General features: G+C 36.9%; 1 protein-coding gene across 2 annotated transcripts in view; it reads left to right on the top strand.

The window, feature by feature from the left end:
• The window catches only part of TBK1 (TANK binding kinase 1), a 31,393-nt gene extending 10,049 nt beyond the window's left edge, over positions 1 to 21,344 (top strand). The window contains exons 4-21 of one of the 2 annotated variants that reach the window (XM_041411267.1): positions 88 to 217; positions 761 to 942; positions 1,747 to 1,907; positions 3,763 to 3,873; positions 5,620 to 5,799; positions 7,142 to 7,338; positions 8,516 to 8,574; positions 9,680 to 9,771; positions 10,216 to 10,317; positions 12,321 to 12,399; positions 13,279 to 13,400; positions 13,525 to 13,601; positions 13,943 to 13,982; positions 16,276 to 16,377; positions 16,467 to 16,563; positions 17,632 to 17,738; positions 17,959 to 18,030; positions 18,861 to 21,344. In XM_041411267.1, coding sequence (XP_041267201.1) covers positions 88 to 217; positions 761 to 942; positions 1,747 to 1,907; positions 3,763 to 3,873; positions 5,620 to 5,799; positions 7,142 to 7,338; positions 8,516 to 8,574; positions 9,680 to 9,771; positions 10,216 to 10,317; positions 12,321 to 12,399; positions 13,279 to 13,400; positions 13,525 to 13,601; positions 13,943 to 13,982; positions 16,276 to 16,377; positions 16,467 to 16,563; positions 17,632 to 17,738; positions 17,959 to 18,030; positions 18,861 to 18,912 — 1,962 coding nt within the window. In that variant the 3' untranslated portion in view covers positions 18,913 to 21,344. Of the gene's footprint in view, positions 1 to 87; positions 218 to 760; positions 943 to 1,746; positions 1,908 to 3,762; positions 3,874 to 5,619; positions 5,800 to 7,141; positions 7,339 to 8,515; positions 8,575 to 9,679; positions 9,772 to 10,215; positions 10,318 to 12,320; positions 12,400 to 13,278; positions 13,401 to 13,524; positions 13,602 to 13,942; positions 13,983 to 16,275; positions 16,378 to 16,466; positions 16,564 to 17,631; positions 17,739 to 17,958; positions 18,031 to 18,860 lie in introns of those variants that run through there. The other variant, XR_005953184.1, reaches the window with a different exon arrangement.
• Positions 21,345 to 22,776: the final 1,432 nt, after the last annotated feature.

Genomic DNA, 22,776 nt, shown 5'->3' with positions numbered 1-22,776 from the left:
CTTTTTTGAAAGTAAGATCTTAGGTAATTTCTGACATTGCTGTCACAATAGTCAGATTCTTAATCTCTTTTTGATTTTTTTTTTCAGACAACTACTAGACACAAAGTACTAGTTATGGAATTTTGTCCCTGTGGGAGTTTGTACACAGTTTTAGAGGAGCCGTCTAATGCCTTTGGTTTGCCAGAGTCTGAGTTCTTAATTGTTTTGAGAGATGTGGGTATGTAGACTTAGCTCTTTGGTCTAATTTGTTGACTGAAGCAATCTCATACTTGTTTTGTTTATCTTGAAACAGCAAGAGACAAATTTAAATGACTGTCAACTAATTGAAGAGATTAATATGGTCATATGGAATCACATATTTATATTTATGTTGGTACAGGTATCTGCATTAAGAAGCCATTTTTGTGTAAAGTATTGATGCATTTTTTTCTTTATTTTGAGATTACTTTTCACATGTTGAACAGACTTCCAGTGATAATTTCAGAAGAGTTAATTAGAAAAATAATATGGTTTACCTGTGATTACCTACTATAAAATTTACTTTATGGGAAAGACGTTACTGAGAGCAAGAAATGCTGTAATTTAGCTGTTTGGAAAGAAAAAACAGCAATATGTGGTCATGGTCTTCCTGTTAATTGTGTGTCCCTTCTCATTCCCATTTCCCAATAAGAACATAAGTGTGTTTTCCTAGTATCAGTTACAATTCAGTGTTTGCACAGTGTCACAATGTGTACATAAATTCTGTATTTGTTTTTTGAAGTGGCTGGGATGAATCATCTCCGTGAGAATGGAATAGTGCACCGTGACATCAAGCCAGGCAATATAATGCGTGTTATAGGTGAAGATGGGCAGTCTGTTTACAAGCTTACAGATTTTGGTGCAGCAAGAGAACTTGAAGATGATGAACAATTTGTTTCTCTCTATGGCACAGAAGAGTATTTAGTAAGCCCATATGATTTAATTTTCTGTTGGAGAAATGTTTGAAGCTTGAGGCCGTTTATGATTACAGTTGAATAGGTCAAGGTCAGGTTGTTGGGAATTAGTATATAAACCTTTGTATTGCAGTTGTTTGTGTAACTTTCCACTGGACTTTTTCATCATGGATCATGCCATGCATGATGTAAATACATCAGCCTTGAAATAATTTCCAGGTCCAGCTTTAACTGTTGCTGTGTGTAAAAGGAGGAACAACAATATTTTAGTTAGGAATATATTTGCTTTTATCTCTGTAGATGTGTTTTAGTTTGTGTTTGAGCTACTTGGATGACGTTAGGTGTAGTTAAGATTCATGTGAAAACTTGGCTAACCAAAGAGAGGCAAGTAGAGAAGTATCAAGACAAGCACCTTAGTATGATTTTCTTCCTGCCATGTTTTCCCATGTGTGAATCACAGCTGATACTCTCCTCTGCTGTGGATCTTTTTTCCATTTGGTTTCTGTTGTTTCAACATCATCAGGGGGAATACTGAATTTCTTCTCTTTTTTTAGTTGTCTTTTATACTAGTACTCACTCTTGAGCTGAATTTTAAAATATTTATTGCAAACTTTTTAATAAAAGCAGCAGTCATACCTAGGAATATAGTGATGTTTGTCAGAATAGCTTAAGCAACTTCTGTGATACAAGCAAGCTTTTCTTTTTTAAAGAACTGAAAGTTTAGACTGACAGATTACCTTTCTGTGAAAGGATAGATTGGGTTTTTTCTTTATAAAGCTTCATAAAGCAATTGTAACTTTTATTTTCTCTTTAGCATCCTGATATGTATGAGCGAGCAGTTTTGAGAAAAGAACATCAGAAGAAGTACGGAGCAACAGTTGATCTGTGGAGCATAGGGGTGACCTTTTACCATGCTGCAACAGGGAGTTTGCCTTTCCGACCTTTTGAAGGACCTCGGAGAAACAAGGAAGTGATGTAGGTAATTTAGAAGGAGAATTTTAACTGTTGGTAAATTAAATCAGCCCTTGAAATGCTTTTTACCAAGGAATCCTACACACATATAGAAAAACTTCTAAACAGTGAAAATATTAAAGGAAAAACACTCCCTTGTTGTGGTATAGCCCCAGTAGGCAGCTGAACATTACACAGCTCTTCACTCACTTCTCTGTAGTGGGATGGGGGAGAGAACTGTAAGGGTGAAAGTGCAAAAACTCATAGGTTGAGTTAAAGACAGTTTAATAAGTAAAAAAACCTCCACAACAAACAGCAGCCTTTGCCTCTTAAACCCAAAGGGAAACAAAACCAAGGAACACAAGTAATGCAGAAATATCCCGAGTTGCTCACAAGCAGCCAACTGATGCACAATCAGTCCCTGACGAAATGCTACCCTGAAAAATTCTTCCCCACCTCAGCTTCTGTTGTTGATCAATATGGTGTGGAATATCCCTTAGGTCAGATGTCCTCCTGTATCCCCTTCAAACTTCTTGCCTGCCCCCAGCCTACTTGCTGTTAGGGCAGTAGAAAAGTAGAAGAGGCCATGATGCTGTGTAAGCGCTGCTCAGCAATGGCTAAACATGCCTGTGTTATTGGCACTGTTTTGGTCACAAATCTAAAACATAGTACCATACATTACAGTGAAGGAACTTAACTCTATCCCAGCCAAAATCAATAGAAGCATTCTGCTTCAACAAGGATTTTACTGTGTGGCACCTTAAGATCTGAATTAAGCATTTAAATTGAGAAAGACCTGAATTGAGCTCCCCCAAAATATTGGTGTTTTTCCGCAAATCTTTCTTTCAGCATGGCACTAGGCTGGTCTGTTGCAGTGCCATTTATGTAACTTGGATACTCAGGCAAAATTATGATATTCTGCAATGGGGTTTCAGTGCTGCAAATTTTTGTTTTCATTTAAATGATGGTCTTACCCAGCAGTCTTGAAATGAGTGCACTACCAATGAGACTGACATTTGAGTAGTACAATTGTGGACTGCAGCTGCAGAAAAAAGGGATGGCTCCTGAATGGAAAACAGAAGATATGCCTGTGATGTCATGGTTGTATTCGATTCCTGTTTCATCTTAATCTGGTTCTATTTTGTTTTCTCTGTGTTGCATGTTAAGAATTAAGCAAGGTGGTGCTTGGAATCTTTAACACGTCGGTACCATCTCTGTTCCGATGCTCTGTGTAAAACTGACTCCAGTTTTCTTAGTTGAAGAAATTTTCCATTTTGTGATGTTTTTCTTGTTGTAGCTGCTTGAGAGATGTTTTGTATGCATCTTGTCCTCCAGAAAAAGAAAGCACAACTGAAATATTCTGTTGCAAAAAGTCTATTGATATTCATTTGTTTCATGAAAAATTTGAGAAATACTTGCCTGTGCAATAAAAAGTTAAACAATGCCAAATTGTTCCAGATTTCTGGATGTTCCTTCTCTATGCCCAGGCCACTTTGTGGTGGCTAAATGTTTTCTATTGCTGTGGAACATGCTTGAAGTTAGCATGTTAATGTGTAAATGAACTAAATTGACTTGGACTAATCAACTCTTGTGAAAACCTTTGGTTTCCTTCAGTATGCTGGAAATATCTCCAGAAGTTTTCCCCAAGGCTGAGGTAGACCAAGTTGCTTCTCCAGCATAGCTTTTTGTTCTTTACTCTTTTAGCACAGCTCTGTCAGCTTGTAAGTGAAGCTTCCTAATTTTTGTACCATCTACAAATTTAGGCCAACCTGTCATTTAAATTTGCATTTTTGCTGCCCCTTTGAGGATTAATTACTCGACCTATATATGTATAAGAGGTAGTAGTTGAAGTTTCCGTTATTTTTGTAATGTATTGCAGGTATAAAATAATCACTGGAAAGCCTTCTGGTGCTATTTCTGGAATACAGAAAGCAGAAAATGGACCTATTGAGTGGAGTTGGGAGATGCCCGTTTCTTGTAGCCTTTCAAAGTAAGTTTGAACTTACAGATGTTCACAAAATGTTTCAATACCACTTCATTGGGCTTTTCCAGTTATTTTCTGAGATTGTGTCTTTGGAGCAGAGATTTGACACAGTTTTTTCTTTGAACTGTTCAGTACATCAGTACAGTCTGACATTTGGTTATCAAGTGGTTTTTTTCTTCTCATCTGTCCAAATAATTTTGTGATTGCTAATTTACAAATGAGCACATCTGATGTGATTTAAGAAGAAATACTATTACTGCATTTTTTCACCCTCAGGAATGAAGAATTAATAACTTTGATGGCCCTCATTTCTTGCAAGAATGTGACTTGAGACATGACAAAGTTTAGGCAGTAGGAAGGAAATGATAAGCAAAGACAATTCAGAGGCTTACTTTTTGCTAGGAAAAAGGTCACATCAGTGCATTTTAACACATACTTGTATCTTTTCAATTTTATCATCATATTTTTGCTTCATATGCCTGTAATATTCAGTAGGAAGAGCTATGGAAGATCTGATTTTGATATGAGTTTGAAAACACCTACCATAACCCATTTACCCATTTTTCTTCCTGAGACTTCTTCTGTACTTTGAAGTTACTAATCTTTTGTGGTAAAGGAGGAAATAAATTGTTCTCTGAACAGACTGTAGAAGCAAACTTTTTTGAAATACTAATATGTACATCCTTAAGGGGTGTAGAGTCAAAGTCTGGTTTATATGAATTCATTAGTTTAGAATATGCAGAATTTGCAATTTCATGATACTGCTCATTTGTTCCTCTGCTTATTCTGTACAATTTAACTGCTTGAAATGATAAAGGAAGCAGATTTTTTTCTCATTAAATGTCTCCTCATAATAATCCTTTTAAGTAGTATTCAAGGAGTATTCAGTGTTAGAAGTTTAGTACTAAAGTGAGTTTGAGCACAGCATCCACTGACCTCTAATGCAGTCAGCAGTGTGCTTGCAAGCCACTGCAGCTTGCTCCAGAATGTTACCAGTTCTACTGCTAGATTCAGGCTTGATGTGTACATAATGTTAAAATTTTGGAGTTGTTCATGGTAACACACAAGTGGGATACATAAAGTTCCTTACCATTCAGATGCTCAACGAAGAAATGCAAGAAATTTAAGCTGACCTTTCTCTTAGAATAGTAATAACTGTAAGGCAATGGGTAGCACAGGTTTTTTTTCAGCATTGAAGCTGCATGTGCAGAGTACTTATTTAGCCCCATCTCAATCAGGATGAATTCTTAGTGTTGACAGTTTAAATAATGAGTCTTTGCTAATCCAGCTGATTTTGATTTGAAAGAAACATAGTGTGCTCACGCAAGCATCACCACCAGCAAATCCTAAATGGCAGTATCTTCCTTCAAAGTGATACACTATGGTGTGTGGGGTGAGCTGGGTAAAATGTGACTGGGGTGGTAGAATGTGGCCTCAGCTCTACAATGTAGACTTAGTAAATTTTATGTGATTTTTGCAGTGTGAGTGAAATTTCTCAAATACCAAAAAAAAAAAGTACTTGATAGTTAAGCCTGAAAAGGAAAGGTTTAAAGTACATGTATTACTGAAAAGCAATGGACATTGACCTTGAACATTTTGTTGCTCAGTGTAGGAAAAAAGGCACTGACATATTCTTTAAGGGATAATAGATGTGTATACATGAGACAAGTCAAATGAATTATTGCAATTGGTTGCAAGATAAAACGTTCCAAGTAGAACCAAGTTGTCTCATCTCTTCCTGGTGTCCTCTAGGGGTCTGCAAGTACTGCTCACACCTGTCCTTGCGAATATTCTTGAAGCAGACCAGGAAAAATGCTGGGGATTTGACCAGTTTTTTGCAGAGACGAGTGACGTACTGCACCGAATAATAATCCACATCTTTTCATTTCAGCAGATGACCTTGCACAAAGTTTATATTCACAACTATAATACGTAAGTGTTCTCTCTCTCTATTTGCATTACTTTAGTCTTGTTCAGGCTAACAGCACTGTGACCAGATCACCAGTTATAAATTCAGTAACCTGTGACCTCATGTCACCAGTGTTACAAATTCAGCAACCTCTCCTTGGCAGTTTATCTGAGGAAGTAAAAGGGCGCAGTTCTCCTGCATAGTCATAGTGCATATGGAAACATGTTGACCAAAAATAAAAATAATGTCCTCAAGCATACAAAATGCACACATTCTCTCTGGTGGCACACAAAACTCTCACAAGGGCTCTGAAGTGGTAATTGGTACAGTTTAGGATCCTGATTTGTTTGGGGTTCACTTTATGACCATGAAGTACTGATGTTAAAAGCTGTGAGATGTACAAACATAAATGCCTTTTTTCTGCTGTGTTACAGATAATACAGAGCACATGTTAATTTCTAATACATGGGTACATACTGTTATTTCATCAAATGTGTAAATACAGTTCTGCCCACTTCAATTTTTCTTTTCTATTCCATCACTTTTATTTTGAGAGAGCCCAAACACTGTTTTTGCAGAGAAATCTTGCTTCTAATTTCTATTATTCTATTATTGTTTACATGTGTGATTTTTTATAAACTAGCTGTAATATTAAGAAGCAATAGTGTACTAGTGCTGCACAGGAGGCAAGCTGGTCCTTCCCATTAGTGTGCTGAAGGCTTTTCTTCTTTGTGGGAGGTTTTCTAGTTTGTTTTTTGGTTGCTGTTGTGTTGTAGTAGATTTTGTGGTGGGGTTTTTTTGAGGGGAGAGGTATGGTGGTATTATGGGTTCTTATCCTTGTATCTATTCATTGCTCTAAATAAAATTCCAAAGCGTCTTTGCTCTTTCTTATCACTGCTGTTTTAGGAAATAATCTGGCTATCTGTTAGCTTACGGGCTGAATTTAATTTTTTGACATGTAAAACACCAGACTTTGCTTTGGAAGAGACCATCCATCTGCTTTTCAAGAAATGGATATGCCTTAGAAAACTTAAGTAGGTTTCCTTCCCTTCATCTGGTGTTGGCTGTTTTTACAGACCTTCAGACCAGAGCAATTTTGTTTAGACAGACGTGCTTTGGCAGATAATCAGAGGTAGAAAGGAAGTTTGATATTTTGCAGGAAATAGCTTTTATTTTTGTAACACAGCAACCTGGTGTCTTAGGCACCATGCTGTTTTTTTACTTAAAAGCCAAGTGCATTATGTGTAAACCCAGCTCTTAATTAATCAGAAATAAAAGCAATTTTTATTTAAATAATACAAAATTTGAATTGCTGAACTATTGTAGCGAGTCTAACTGCTACCGATTATATTGTTTGTATTATAGAGCTGCTATATTTCATGAGTTGGTCTACAAACAGACAAAAATACCATCTCAGAATCAAGAACTGATATATGAAGGTCGGCGCTTAGTACTAGAGCCTGGCAGATTGGCACAGCACTTCCCCAGAACAACAGAGGAGAATCCTATCTTTGTAGTAAGCAGGGAGGCTGTGAACATTGTTGGATTAATCTATGAAGAAGGTATATGAAAGTAATTTCCCTTTTCTCACAGCTATCTTTTGTAAATAGTTTGGGTTACTTAATGTAATTGTTTTATGTCTGTTATGTCTTAAAAATAGTGTTGGAAATTTTCTTGATATCTGAAGTTCTAAGTATGCAGTCCCATGTTTTTCAAAACTGCTGAGTATCCAGAACATTTTTATAGAAACAGTAGGTACTTGTAATGTTCCAAGTCCTTTGGACCTGAACATTTGTGTACTAAGATATAGTGGTGCTTATGGAGTTATGAACCTTTTCGAAGCATGACATTTTAAACAAGTGGAAAGAAACATTATAGGAAGTAACTCAAAGCTGGTTCTTTTGTTCCATTATTCACTAAGTGGAAAATCAAGTTTTACTTTTTTTTTTTTCTAATTTGTCATGAATGTGGTTAGCCTTTCAGTTAAGAGAAGAGGTCTTTACAAATGTGCATTTGCTCAGAAGATAAGGTAATACCATAACAGGAGGGGAAAAAATAAATTAAGGTTTTGAATTTCCATTTATCATTGTGAGGCTTTTAGAGGAGCCTATGCCAGGGCCCTTTTTAATAAATGATGAGCAGGAGGAGGACTAGGACATGGCTGCAGTTGAGAGGTCAGTGTTGCTTTTGTCAACTGACTGCTCTGGCCAGCTGGCACTCAAATAGAGGTGCTGAAGAGTTTGGATAGGTGAGCTGTTTGTGGAAGGATCAACAGGGCCTCTATATTGTGTCTGTATTGTGGCTTTCTGAAGTAGCCAGTGAGCATGAGAACAAAGGAGATTCAGGAGGTTGGTGAAGTGCTACCCTTAAGAGCCTCAATGAAAATAAGCAGCCGTGTGATGAAAAGGGAATGGTCTTCTATGTGGGCAAACATGGTACTGAAGAACAGAGAGAACCAGTTGTTTGTCTCAATGGAGAGACATTGCAAGTGGAGACCTGCATGAATTCTGTGCTGTGCAGGATATTCTGAAGTGAGTCTGGAAAAGGAAGGACAATTTGCTGAAGATACCAAGTTATTTAAAACAGTTAAGACAAAGACTGGTTTTAAAGGAGTGCATGAGAACCACATGATATTAAAAGGCATAAAAGCAGTGTACAGGGTAGGGAGGGATAACAATCTGAACTTTTGAAGTCCCTTCTCAAAAATAATAAAATACAGACGCTTGTTTTATGTTTCAGTTTTACTTCCTAAAGTACATCAACGTTACGATTTGGATGGGGATGCCAGTATGGCTAAAGTGAGTAATTACCATTTCAGATTATATACCTGTCTTGGTTAATGATACTGAAATGAAAGCTTCTTAATTTTCAAATAAATAATGTTAATAAAACTATTTTGGAATGCTAATGAGGATTCTGACTGATAGAAATATAATTATTAACAAAGGATCTAAAAATATATTAAAGCTGTACTTTTGTATGCAAAATATAGTTTGGATTTTTTTTTAAACCAAACCCAAAGTCCAGTCTTCTAAATTCAAAATGCTCTGTTACTGTATAATTCAGTGGTGGTGGGCAGTCCTGAAGTTAGAAGCTTCATAACTTACAATGGTTCAAAATTTAACATTAGAAAAATATCTCTTGCTTGATAGAGAGGAGTCTCTAGGACTCTGCAGATGGGTGGAATTTCTGTTGCCTCTTAGAAACTTTCAGAATCTGTGGGAGACAAGTAAAGGATGTTGCATTCTTTTGGTTATTTTTCTAAAACTACTGAATGTATGCGCAGCCAGGTTTGACATTGTGATGACCACTTATACATGTGAAATACTGACTGCTGAGGAGCCTTTTATTCAGACATGGTAGTCCTGAAAATGTATGCCACTTTAAATACCAGTAATCTTGAGAATTAAGAAACAGAATGCATCAGTTTATACTAATTATTTCAAATATTGTAAATTATAATATCTGAAACTTTGTTCTCAATTCTAAATAATACAGCAATCTTGTGAGTGGAGTTGGGTAAATTAAGAGAGTCTCTAGCCTTAGAATTAAAAAAGTATCCATTTTTGCAAGTTCCTTTTAATGTATGTGCTTGATTCCTAAAATATTGAAGAACTGTACTTGTAACTTTGACAGAAATAGTAAGTTGCATCATTTGTGTGAGATTTGTTTTCATCCCTAGCAGGTGCTTCAGCATAACTGGAAAACCCATGTTTAGCTCTGCCTTCATAATGGCTGTTTGGCTGTTGCCTGACTAAAGCTTAGGCCAAGTTGCACATTTTAAACGACCATCCTCATGTTGCTTTCTTTTATTAATCTGTGTTGCTTTGTTGTGATGTATTGTCTGGAAGCAATTGTTAAGAGAATGCCAGATCAGTACTTATGCTGTTTTTTTTCCTCCAGGCAGTGACAGGTATTGTGTGTTATGCCTGTAGAGTTGCCAGTTCTTTGCTACTTTACCAGGAGCTGATGCGAAAAGGAATTCGATGGCTAATGTAAGCAATTGACTGCATTTCATTATGCTTTTTTTTTTTTAAATTGAGATATGTCTTGATTATCAATACATAATTCTGTAATCTCTTGATATCTTGGGAGGTTTTGTTTATCCTTGAGTAGGGATAGGCTGAATTTCTCCCTTTTTCCTGTCATTAGGGAAACAAAAATTTTTTTTTTAATAATTAAAATTAAGGTGTTTGCAAATTTACTTTCTTCTGTGTATAATTTAAGTCTGACTTCTGGTAACATGCAGATGGAATTGAACAGCTTGCACAAGGTATTTTTATATGAGGATTATGTTAATGCATCTCTAACTGAAAACAATTCCCCCTGGCAATTATTGCTGCAGATATATTACTGTATTACTGATTGCTGGTAGGATGGCAGTTGTATACTTTTATTCATTACTTTATACATTATAGACTAATGCTTCACTTTTTTAGTGAAATAATCAAGGATGATTACAATGAAGTGGTTCATAAAAAGGCACAGATTGTCATCAGGCTGGATTTCTGCAACAGAAACATTGAGAAGGCTGAGAAAATGTGAGTAGAAGCATTACACCATACACATTGATTCTTCATTATCATTTTTAATGACAACAGTATTATAAGTTATGATTATTTGCAGTGGTTTTGCATATAAAAATTAAATTTGAGTCAGCATAGATTTTCTGATGGCACTGACTTAAGCAGATTTAGTCATATATGTTCCTTTAGTTAGAGTATTAATTTTGCTGCTTGACCTAATAAGAACAAGTAATTACTAATTAGTGGTAACTGTGTGTGTTCTTTTTCTCCTTCTCTGACTCAGCTCATTTGCTCTTACTGACTCTAGAAGCTATAGTAAAGCTTGGACAAAGAATCAAGTAGCTTTGCTTTCATTAGTGCTTTTGCCACTGCATTTGGTTGCATATGACTTCAAATACTGCTCCTTACACAGTTTTAAGACTGTAGCATTTTCTGTGTGGAAGGAATTTTCATGTTGAAATACAACACAAAGCAGCTGCAAAAAAACCCCACCCAACCAGGCCCAGCCCCCCTTGGTCCCTTCCCAGGAAGGTGTTATTCTTAGGCAGTGTGATAAGAACTTTAAATAGCACCTCTTCTTAGCATTCTCCTATGGGTGGTAATTTTCCTGTTCAACCTACTGCCAGTCTTCCCCAAATGCCCTCTTAGTCATGAGATTTTCTGAACTTCTCTCCAGGCTGCTCTGAAAATGCAGGTACCCACAAGGTGATTAACACACACATGTAGAACCACTGGGTTTGCAGAGTAGACTTAGTAATTAAACTTAAACCTGTTGGAGCTGCTGTGACTGTGCAAATTGAACACCTTGTTTGTAGTAATTGTGGATGCTCAAGGGTTTGACAGATTTGTTCTGTGTGTGTCAAACCTACCTTAAAACCCAGGTGTGTCTTTTTGTATTGGCTTCAAAAACACCACAAAACCACAACAGTGAAACAGTAAAGTTGGTAACTTGCAAGATAGCACCTGTGCAGCCTAGATACAAATCATCAGGGCAAGAGCCCAAACTCCTCTTCAATCCCATTTGTACTAGTTGGCAGGACTAGATCTTGTTCAGTCTGTGTTTGGTTCAGATAGTTTCTTCCTGCATTCTGCCAGAAGAAAGCCACTCAGAAGACACCACTATCAGTTCTGTTTTGTGACTCTGTGGTGCTCAACAGTACCTCAGCAGTAGTTTGAAAAAAAATGACATTCATTTACTAACTGGAGTAGTTCTTACGAGAACAGAAATTTTCTGTGTTGGCATGTGGTCTTTTGGCCTCTTACAAAGGGGCAGGATTTTCAGTTTGTTTGACTTTGCTAACTCCATAAAAGTCTTCTAAAGGACATGTCCTCTTTTTTGTCCTTCCTTTTCAAGGCTGTGCTTCAAAGCATGACAATACAAAGTCTTTATTTGAAAAGGTAAATAAAGCATTGAACTTGAGTGAAGCATGTATTTTTTGAAAGCAGTTGAGCTGTTAGTGATGGTGTTTTTAAAACTAAAATGTACATGAGACTCAAGAGAAAAAATATTGTCCTGAATAATTTATTTGGCACCTGAGCTATGGTCATATGGAACGTATCAGTATGAACAGATGGTCCTACTATCCCAGCCTTTAAGCATTTAACCCAGTAAGTTTTCTCAGAAAACATTTTGGTACCTTGAAGTATTAGCGTGTTAATGACTACTTTAAGTACCTTTAGTTTGATAAGATTAAAAAAATTACTTGATGAAAGGACATAGTCTTCCACTGCCTGTTAAGTGCAAGTAATAATACTAGAATAAAGAATTCAGGAATGGAAATTTCAAATTTATTTTAACAGTTCCAATATAGGAAAAAATCAAGGAATGTTTTTTTTAAATCTGTTTCCATTGTTAATGGCCACTTAAATTTGTCAGTTTCATGGTTGTTGCTTGACAGAGACTGTATTTCATATACAAGAAGAGGCAGTCACTTTTATGAGCTGGATTCAAGAAATACTTTGAGTGTATTCACTGCTTGTTTTTTTTTTTTTTTTAACTGCCTTCTTTTGCTGGACAGATATGAAAATTTGATGCAGATCAACTTGGAAGCATCAGAAGTAGATGAAATTTCAGAGATACACACAAAACTCCTGCGCGTAAGTGTCTGACAAAGTTACCCTGTCATTCTGGAAATGGTGTTGCTACAGAAAAAGCCAAATACACAGTAACACAGGCTTCTGTGAATAACAACTCTGAAATTTCGATGTAGTTTCTAGATTGCCAGTTGTTAAAATGTCCATACTAATGTGACTATCTTTCTGAAAACAGAGCAGATCCTTTTATATTAGCTCAGTGGAGTGAAAATGAGTTCCCGAAAATACATTCCTATTTTCTAAAATACTCAAGAATTATAACCCTGAAATATATTTTGCTTTGCCAATTTTTCTTTTCCAGTTTTTCCTTTCCTTAAAGAATTATTGACTACTTTGTTGGCTTTCTAAAATGTTACATTAACAAACACACTTCAAAGTGATCTGCTTTGAAATGTGCATCATGTTTCCAGACATTAAAGGAAAAATTGAAAATAACTTAGTACACTGGGAGCAGATAAAAAGTTCTCCATTCTAAAACCAAAAGATGATTAGTGCATTTTTATTTTGAAGGTTATATGAGCTGCAGAGAAAGGAAGGTATGAATCATGTGGATAGTTATTATATGAATTCTTAATAAACCAGAAGAATAAGGGTAGAAGTAAATAAGGGATTTATGAAAGGGTGAAAGTTATTGTTGAAAGAAAGTAAATTTTAACTAACAGAAATGCCAGCATCAAATATTATTCTTTCTTTAATAATACCTTGCTTTATCTGCTTCTAGCTAAGCCTAGGCAGATAATTGGACATATTTCTTTAATGGAGAACAGTGAAACAAACAGGTTTGTAGTATTAATGTGCTCAAGTAATTATCAAGTAATGAGCTCAAGTAGTAATTTTTCACTTTACCTAGTGATAAGATTGAACCTTCTTGTTCTTACATAGCTCTCCAGCTCTCAGGGCACCATAGAAACTAGTCTGCAAGATATCAAAGCCAAACTTTCTCCTGGTGGTTTACTGGCTGACACCTGGGCCAATCAGGAAGGCATGCATCCAAAAGACAGAAAGTGAGTAACTACTTACTGTTCTAATATGTATTGAATTCTGCATTGAGTTGGAGTTCACAAAGCTCATTAATAGGTACTGAGTTTATGTATAAAACATCTAATTTTCTTCCTTTTGTCACTCCAGTCCAGAAAGGCTGCAGGCCCTGCTGTCTTCCATCACAGACATCTACTATCAGTTCAAAAAAGACAAAGCAGAACGAAGTAAGTCATTTATTTGATTCACTTTTAACATAAAATGTAATGTAAAGGACAGGTCAGTCTTAGTTTGACTAGGGTATTAGTGGTAGGTATGGACCATTAGCCACTGTGCATATGTCTGTAGGTCCTTAGTGTGATACCATGCTAAAGCCCTTATGATGGAAACACCCTATTAATACCATAAATTGGAGTTGCAAGACTAGAGAGGAGAAAAAAAGTGTATGACCATTTTGACCTGTAAAAAGAAGGAAACTGTGTTAGAAATGGGTAAACTTAGTAGAGTTTTGCATCAATACATCTAGCAGAGTTAGATTGGTAATGTTTGTCATCTGCTCTGATCCTAGGGCTTCCTTATAATGAAGAACAAATACACAAGTTTGACAAGTAAGTTTTGAAGTTGCCTTTGGGAGCTACCATGATTGCTTTCAGGTTCTCCAGATGCTCTTGCCAATAACCCATTATATTAATTTTATTGAAAATCATGACTTCTTTAGGATTGATTTGTAAAAATTTTATTTTAAATTTCTTAATACATGGGGGTACTAGCGTATGGTAATGAGGTGCTTTCTGGCTGTAGAGTGTTTTCACTGATAGGCCTTCTAAAAGGACAATACCTGACTGTTATATGGGCATAACTGTTTTGTAGGAAGTTCACCTCTTCCCTGTTTTTTTTCAGGCAGGAAAAAGCCCTGAGTAAGATCAAAATGACTTTGTAGCTAAGGTGGAGATAATTTTCTACATATAAGTAAAATATGGACTAGCTGAATGAAATTCTAGAATGATTTAATCTTAAAGGAAATATAACATACAAAATTACTTTTAATTCCATTTTCCATGCTTGTTTGTCACTCATGCAGGGTGTTCACATTAAGGTATGTTTGTAACTTGGGTCTCTAAACTCCCATAGTCTCCACTGATTTTCTACTGCTGTACTTGTCTCAGGATTTATTCACTTCCTCATATGCAGATGGCTAATGCCATTTAAGTTGCCCTAAAATATCTGGGACGTGCTCTGAGACTGGGAGGTAGGACAAAGTCAAATGGGAAACCTGTCAAATGGACAGGTCAGAAGCAGGGCAGGATATCTTTGCTGGAGAAGAGAAGGTTACATGGAATCCTCCTAGTGGCCATCCAGTAGCTGAAGGGGGGGCTACAGGGAAGCCAGAGAGTGACTCTTCATCAGGAGCTGCAGTGATAGGACAAGGAATAATGGCTTCAGGCTGAAAGAGGTGAAATTTAGGTTGCATACATTGAAGAAGTTCTCTGTGAAGGAGATGAGACACTGGAACAGATTGCCCAGAGAAGTTGTAGCTGCCCCATCCCTAGCAGTGCTCTGTGACATGGGGGTTGGAACTAGGTTACTTTTATGGTCCCTTCCAACCCAAACCATTATAAGATTCTATCTCAAATGATGCTAGATGCTTATGCTTAAGTAAATAAATTATTCTCCTAGTAGCTGGTCAGTTGCATGGTTCCCTAGACTTTGCTCAATGTTGCATGAATTTAGACACCACTTACATAATTTTCTAAAAAATCTTGCTCTTCCTACCTGAATGTGGCTTCACTGACAATTACAGATAGAAAGCTGTCATGCAAAGGGCACAACTTTGCCACTTGATTTTCCCATTGTGAAAGCTAAATTGGATAACTGCCAAGCAGAGGAGAGGGTTTTCTACTACTAAAACCATGTTAATGGTTTTAGTAGTAGAAAATTTGAAGTTTATCATACACTAAGGCAAGGGCCTTAGTGTATGATAAACTTCAAATAAGTATGCTTCATTTTCATGGTTTGAATACTGGATTGTACAGGTTTGACATCCTTAGTCCATCTTTTTTATACTTGATTCACCCCACAGGGAAATGGCAGTGGCTTTTGTTAAAGACTGTGTGCTATTATCAGCAGAGGCTGGCCTTTGTAATATTTATCTCTAGGCAGATAAGGGAGCAGCACTCTATTTGAATTTTATTTTTCTGGTTGAATGATAGGTATGCATTCCTGATGACAGTCCAGCTACACTCTAGCTACAATTTAATTGACAGTATTTATTATGCAAGACTTAATGAATACCTGAACTAGGTGTTGATTTGTAGTGTTCTAGTATCCCTTACACTTAACTGGTGCAATGCATAGCATGGTGAGGCAATTACACTGGGACTACTGTCTGCCACACTAACAAGAATTAGGCTTTGTTTTCCTTTATCTTCCTTTTCTGCATGTTTCTTTTTCCTCTTGACGTAAAATTATGCTGACATAAAACTCCTGTTCTTTTTCTTGCATGTATGTTACTCAGTGCAAAGGATTATTCATATGTGCTAGAAGTTCCAAGTATCTGCAGTAGGCAAATATGAAATAATTAGGACTTTTGTCCTTTCCATGTAGAATTCTGAATATACCAGCTGACTCAAATAAGACATTTGACCATTTATTCATATACAAGTATGCATACAAATACAAACTAAGTGCTTCAAATAATTTTCTTCCTCCCTGCTAGGGTATATTTTTGAAACATAAATTGTCATTTCCTGTAGAATGTTGAATTCTAACACATTACAACAGCCTGAATAAAGGTGGCTGCACAGATTTTAAGTCCACAAACCTTTCTCCAAATTTCAGAAAGTTAGAGGAGTGGGGTTTTGAAAGCATTATGACACTGGTTTGGTTGTTTCTGTGTTGCAGGCAGAAGCTGTATTTGCATGCTACAAAAGCCATAGCTCTTTTCAAAGATGAATGTGTCAGCAAGTATGAGACATTTTTGGACAAAGCTGAGGACTGGACAAGGCAAGCTGTTGATTTCTTTAATATTTGGTAGTGTTCATCACAGCAGTTTTATATAAGCAGCTCTTAAAAGAAAACTCGTTCTCTTTTAGGAAAATGCTTCACACAAGGAAGCAATTACTGGCTCTCACCAACCAGTGTTTTGGTATTGAAGAAGAGGTGTCCAAATACCAGGATTATATAAATGAGGTAGAATGCTTCAAAATTATGGGTAGCATTTGCATAGTTAAAAGACTTCCACGTATTTTCTTGTCAATAGTGTTGCTAAGAGTGAGTCTTACATTAATGCAGTTGTATTTAAATACTGGCCTTTGTGGTCTGCAGGAGCTTCATTGCCATGTCAGTGTGGACTACACACTGAATGCTGTTATTTTTGAATAATTGAATGATGTGATTTTGTGAATTGTAACTTGATTTTGGAATTTGGTGGGGCTAATTTGGTTTGGGGTGGTGGGGTTTTTTTGTCTGCATGGGGGTTTTTTGGTGAAGTTTGTGGGTTTGGACAATTTGGGTTTGGTTTTTTTGGTTTGTTTTTTTTCTTTTTTTTTTTTTGCTAATGTTAGCATTTCCCCCTCAAAAAAGAAAATCAGTGCAAATGGATATGGGTTCATTGAGAAATGTTCTGTGCAACTGTTACCATAATATTTTCCGAGGATATAGAGGATTATCCTAATTCTCTTAGGAAGTATAAAAATGCTGCTTCCATAGTCAAGATGAAGGGATACATACTTAAGGATGTTAAACTAATGATCTGGACAGTAACTCTGCAGGATGCAAACTTATCAGAATTACCTCAAAATTGAGAGAATAAGACCATTTTCATGTAGTAAAATTATTCTTTTTTTAGAAAGGAAAATAAATGAACAAAAAGCCCTTGCTAAGTGTAAAATCAGTATAGGAATGGTGGACAGAAGCATTTTACTTGTTATTTGTATTTCAGTTGCACCACCAATCCATTGATTAGGATCCTGTTGCCCTAGGATATCTACAGACATAACAAATAGATATTTCTTCCTTTCCAGAGTTTATTATGAAAGTATTAGATAAGAAGATGGAACAAACCAGGAAATTATTGGTCATGTCCATACAAAACTTGCTGTGATGATCTCATCTTGGAGCATATCAGCCTCCTTAGTACTGTAATGAGTTTATGAGTTATCACAGCAACAGAGAATTTAAAACAGGATTTTAAGGTGGGCTTCAAGATAGACATGACATCTTCTATTGTAACTTAGATTTCCTTTTTATCTATTACAGTTACAAGATGCCCTCCCACAGAAAATGTTTGCAGCTTCCAGTGGGATGAAACATACGATGAACACAGTCTATCCAAGCTCAAACACATTAGTAGAAATGACTCTTGGGTGAGAATTTTGTAATGGGATTGATGTAATACTGTGTGCTTGCTATACAGGGAAATTGAAAAAAAATTAAATAGCTTAGTGATTGTTGTAAATAAACAATGTACCTGTCCCTTATTTTGTATGTAATGGCAAGTTGCTGAAAACTGTGGTGGTGAGTGATCAGAGCAGGTGTCTCTCCCAATAAAAACTTTAATCTTTCTTTTGCTTCTGGTTACTACAGGATGAAGAAACTAAAGGAGGAAATGGAAGGTGTTGTTAAAGAGCTGGCTGAAAACAATCACATTTTAGAAAGGCAAGCAATTGTTTTCCCTTTTGGGCCTGAAACTAGGGGCAGGCTTAAATTGGTACATTTTATAGATCCAGAATCTAAACTAAGGAAACAATTCTTTAATGTCTCTAACTGTAAATATATTTTGAGTTGTTCAAATGAGGCATATCAGAAAAATAATTACTTGAAACCTTGGAACATGGCTGTGTCAGAATGATCTTACAGCAATTTTTTGGGCATTTTTGTTTCATGTTACTTTGGTTTAGCTATAAATACTAAAATATAATAATATAATACGATATAAAATATAAATATAATAACAATTCCTGTCACACAGACGGATCAATTCTGAATTTAAACACAATACTGTTGCAGCAATGCAGTGGTGCCTTTTAATTCCTCCCTTTTAGATGCTATTTTTGACAGCTGTGGAATTACACCAATCTGAATTAATGATTTTGCAGTTTTCAGATTGCTTAAGTAAAGTGAAGAGGCAAACATGTTTCTTACAATCCTGAGAGGGTATTGTCATTATCACATACAGAGTGATTTTGATTTTTTTTTCCTATGAAGATGAGAAAATATATAAAAATAAGTATCTCCTGAAAGTTCTAGCGTAAATTGCTGGTAGAGTGGAGTCTATCTTCAAGCTGAATTAGTTTTGTTTGTTCCCCACCCCAGTCCCACACTTGCAGCAAAGCTTCCTGTCTTTCATCTTCTTTGCAGATACAAAAGTTAGGTACAACTGCCTCTGTTGTCATGTAGCAAGGGAAAGGAAAACCCCATAAACAAATTAAAGATTGATTCTATAGTCTAGTCAACCACCTAAAAATAATACTGTTTTTATGGTTTAGATTTGGTGCCTTGACTATGGATGGTGGCCTGCGGAACGTGGACTGTATCTAGCTTCCAAAGGACCCGAAGAGGACTTGTAAATTTTTTCAAAGGGATAAAAAATACTGTTGGGACAGTTGAAAGCAGATAATAAACCTGTATCCAGGATTTTTTTTTTCCTTCAGCAACTGTAATATTAAAGAAAATGTAAATATGTATGATATGTAAATACAAAAGAAATATATATCTTTTCTTGGTCACTTTTAGGATAGAATAACTTCTGGCAGGGAATTGAGCCCCTTGGAGGATCTCTGAGGAGTCCTAAAGGGAAAAGTATTGTTGATGAAACTGACATTTGTCTGCTTTGAATATTGCCCTTTTTTTTCAGAATGCAATTTAGTCTTCATTGCAAGAGGACTTGCAGTACTCTAAAAGACTGTTGTATAAAGGGTATTTTGGATTTCCTTCAACAACCACTGTTATGTAGGAGTCTAGCTGGATGACTTTGATCATCACAGAACATGGTGAATGTTTTAAATGAGATGTTTTTAAATGAGTGTGAATAGGGACTAAGAGTGCACATAGGACAGAACAGAAATGCATTTCTCTTTCCTTCACATTCAAATTGTTAGTTCTCTTCTACTTGAGAAAGCAAATTCACAATATTTTTTTAAGTTCTCTAAATATTTGGTGCCGTGTTGTCTGTAATCATTTGACTGCTTAGTATATGGAAGTTTTGCACTCCAGCTTGTCAGAATGAATGTAAAAATTCATTTTTTGGAGTACAGCATTTTCAGACTTTCCCTGAAATCTTGTTGCTCACCACAACAGTGGGTACTTAAAACAGCTTCTTCTTAATCTTACTTGCAGGTATAATTTTTTAAAAAGGTTAGAAATTTGGTATGAGAAGAGTTTATGGACAGTCAGTAGACTGGATAGTATCATACCTCAGTAGTAACTGAATAGTGGAAAATAAGATACCAGTCTAGATTTGAAAAGGGACCACTCACACTGTTGCCTTACAACTTAGGTACCAAACTTTGATGGAAAATTTAATAAGACTGTATATTTATTTTCCAGCATCAATGGTTACTACTTTCAGTGCTACATGATTGGGATGCAGAGATGCAAAGTGAAACATTCTGCTCCAAAATACATGGAGAAAGAGAATAGGAAAACAAAAAATTCTGGAAATATCCCTTTGTTTGGATACTACAGATGTATGTACTTGTTTCAACTATTACAGAACTCATTCCTTCCTTGTGGAAACCTGGCCATAGATGTTCAGTGGTGTCCAATAACATTTCTCATTGCTGCATTACACCTGTAAGAGCTGGACCAACTATATTTAGAATTTTCCATAATTACTGGTGGAACATTTAGGTGTAAACTAAACAACATCGACCAGTGATAGCATCTGGCAGTTTTGTGATGCTTTTTCCCTGCTTATCTGTCCAGGTCAGAACACAAAACATTTTAATTTCCTTTTTAGAAAGTATTTGGAGAGAAACTTAGGAAATTTATAAATGAGTGTTTCATTTTAAAAGAAAAGGAAATTCTCTTGCCTTGATGTCCAAGACCTGCATTCCAGTGTTCTTGGTGAGAATCAAAAAAGGGAATTCAAACATTTTTACACTCATGTGAGCAGCTTCTGTCTTTGTCACCCAAAAAATCTAGCTATGCAAAAGGAGTGCAACAGTTTGTCACACATCTTTCTTTGGCATTCTTAACAGTTTTAAAATACTGGAATGATGTCTAACTGGAATGTTTTAATGCCTGCTTGTACATTTTTTCATTCACATCCACAGTCTCACTGAGTATCAGTAAATGACATGAATAAATGTTAAAAGAATTGGGCTCTCTAGATGTGCGTAAACTGTATTTCATTTCCAGCATTATAACACTTTGTTGTTTCAAAGTTCTTAATCTTGAAAGAAATCAAGTGCTAAGTGGAATATATAATTTTCAACTTCCTTATACTGAAGCAGTCTGAAAAAGAAAGTTAATTGTAGTAAAAGTATAGTCTGTATGTTGAGATATGTGCAGCATTGTTTTACATGTTTGAAAATTTTTTGTTATATTTTATGTTCATTTTAAACATTGCTGGCTTTAGTCTTGCTGAATACATCAGTAATCTTAATCATGTTAAAATTTCTTTTTTTAAAGCAATTTTAACAAAACTGTAGCTAAGGAACTTGAAGTAATCAGTTCATAAGCTTCTGATTACGTTATTATGAAGCAAATAATTTTTCAAGTCAAAGCATAGTGTTGGTACCATCAACTTTTTGCTCAAACTAAGTGTCCTGATGCTATGAATCTTGCTATCCGTTTGCCAAAATAAGTAATAGAAAGTAATATATGGTTCTTCTTCCTGAAGCTGGTTTACTGGTTTGGGGGGTTTAGCTGAATATATTAGTTATCTGTTACTTGAACAAACCTGTCTTCATATGAATTGTGAAAATGCATGAGTGAACAGCTTAATGACATAAATACATCATCAACCACTTATTGTAGAGTGTGTACTTCTGCCTTTTCATAATTTAATTTTCTGTTAATTTCAGGATTTCCCTATGAGATTTATTTTCTTGTAAGCACAATAGAGAGCCTGAAACATGAAGTTGCAAATTGCAGCTCAGTTTGCATTATCCAGCTGTTCAGAAAATGTGCCCTGCACAACAGAATTGCTAGCATGGTAGAACCACTAATTCTTCTAATTTTTTCAACTACTTGGTTGACACGTGTTCTGAGCAATGTTAATTCTTTTAATGGTGGTAAAATTCCTAGTGTCTGCTCACTGGTAGAACTCAATCAGTTCTGATGTAGTCAATCACTGTAGAAGTGGTACAGTTGTAGAACAGTTCTGGATAGTCCTGAGCAGAACTGGGAAAAAGGGGAGTTGTTGGCTGAAAGAAGGGAGTACTGGGAGAAGGGGGAAATAAAAATCTTTGGTAATGTACAAGCTGTTCCAGAAGATCAGCATTCGCTGTGTCTGTGGTGAAAGGGCTATAGATTATTAATATAAACTGTAGTTGAAACAAAAAAACCCAGCCTACAACTCTGGAGAAACCTTTCTAATGGTGAAGAGAGGCAAGTGCCAGAACAGATTGTTCTGGGAACAGCAATACTGTTTGAAGAAGGTTTATAGGAACAGGTTAACTGGTGGGAGCTCTTGTGACTGATTCTGCCATTGGCAAGACTTCACGACCTTCTATTTTTCTGTGCCCTAAATAGCTTTATTTTTTCATCAATCACCAAAAAAAAAAAAAAAAAAAAAAAAAAGTGGTAGGGGTAGTATCCCTCAGTGGAATTTGCTGTTTTGTCACTGGTACTAGCTCAGGAAGCAGTAATTGCAGGTGCACATCTTTCGGAGAACTTTGCTGCCTGTGGGCAAGTGAGGCCGGCAGCGGCCGGCTGAGCTGCTGGCGTGCTGCAGACGGGCACGGCGCAGTTCAACGTTGTGCTCCTGGGGCTCGCACAAGCGTAGAATGCAAGCTCTGACTACCCCGGCCGCCACAGCGTCCCCATCCCGGTGTGTTCTGGCAGCTCTGCCCAGCCCTGGGAAGTATTTCCCCCAGTAGCTGCTTTGGGGAACTGAGGCAGATCGTTTTAACGGGAACCGATTGAAGCGCGTCACCAGCTCTTGTCAGCTCCCCCTGTGCCAGGGGCTGCCGCGGCACCCGGAGCGCGGTTATGCCGAACGATGCGGGGTTCGTGCCTGCCGGGCGCGGGGCGGCGGGCCGGCGGCAGGACTCGGGAGGTCGGGGGGAGGACGCGGAGCGGTGCAGCGCCTCCTTCGCTCCCGCCGCCTCTCCGCTCCCCTCGCCCGCGGGTGCCGTGTGCGTGAGGCGGGCAGAGGCGGCCGCGGCCGGCGCGCCCCGCTCCGCATGGCGGCGGCCGCCCGGGACCGGCGGGAGAAGCCTCGTGATCTCATCTTGG

This window comes from Onychostruthus taczanowskii, unplaced genomic scaffold (assembly GCF_017590055.1).
Source record: "Onychostruthus taczanowskii isolate IOZ18803 unplaced genomic scaffold, ASM1759005v1 scaffold35, whole genome shotgun sequence".
Classification (NCBI taxonomy): Eukaryota; Metazoa; Chordata; class Aves; order Passeriformes; family Passeridae; genus Onychostruthus; species Onychostruthus taczanowskii.
This window is presented reverse-complemented; position numbering and strand designations above follow the sequence as displayed.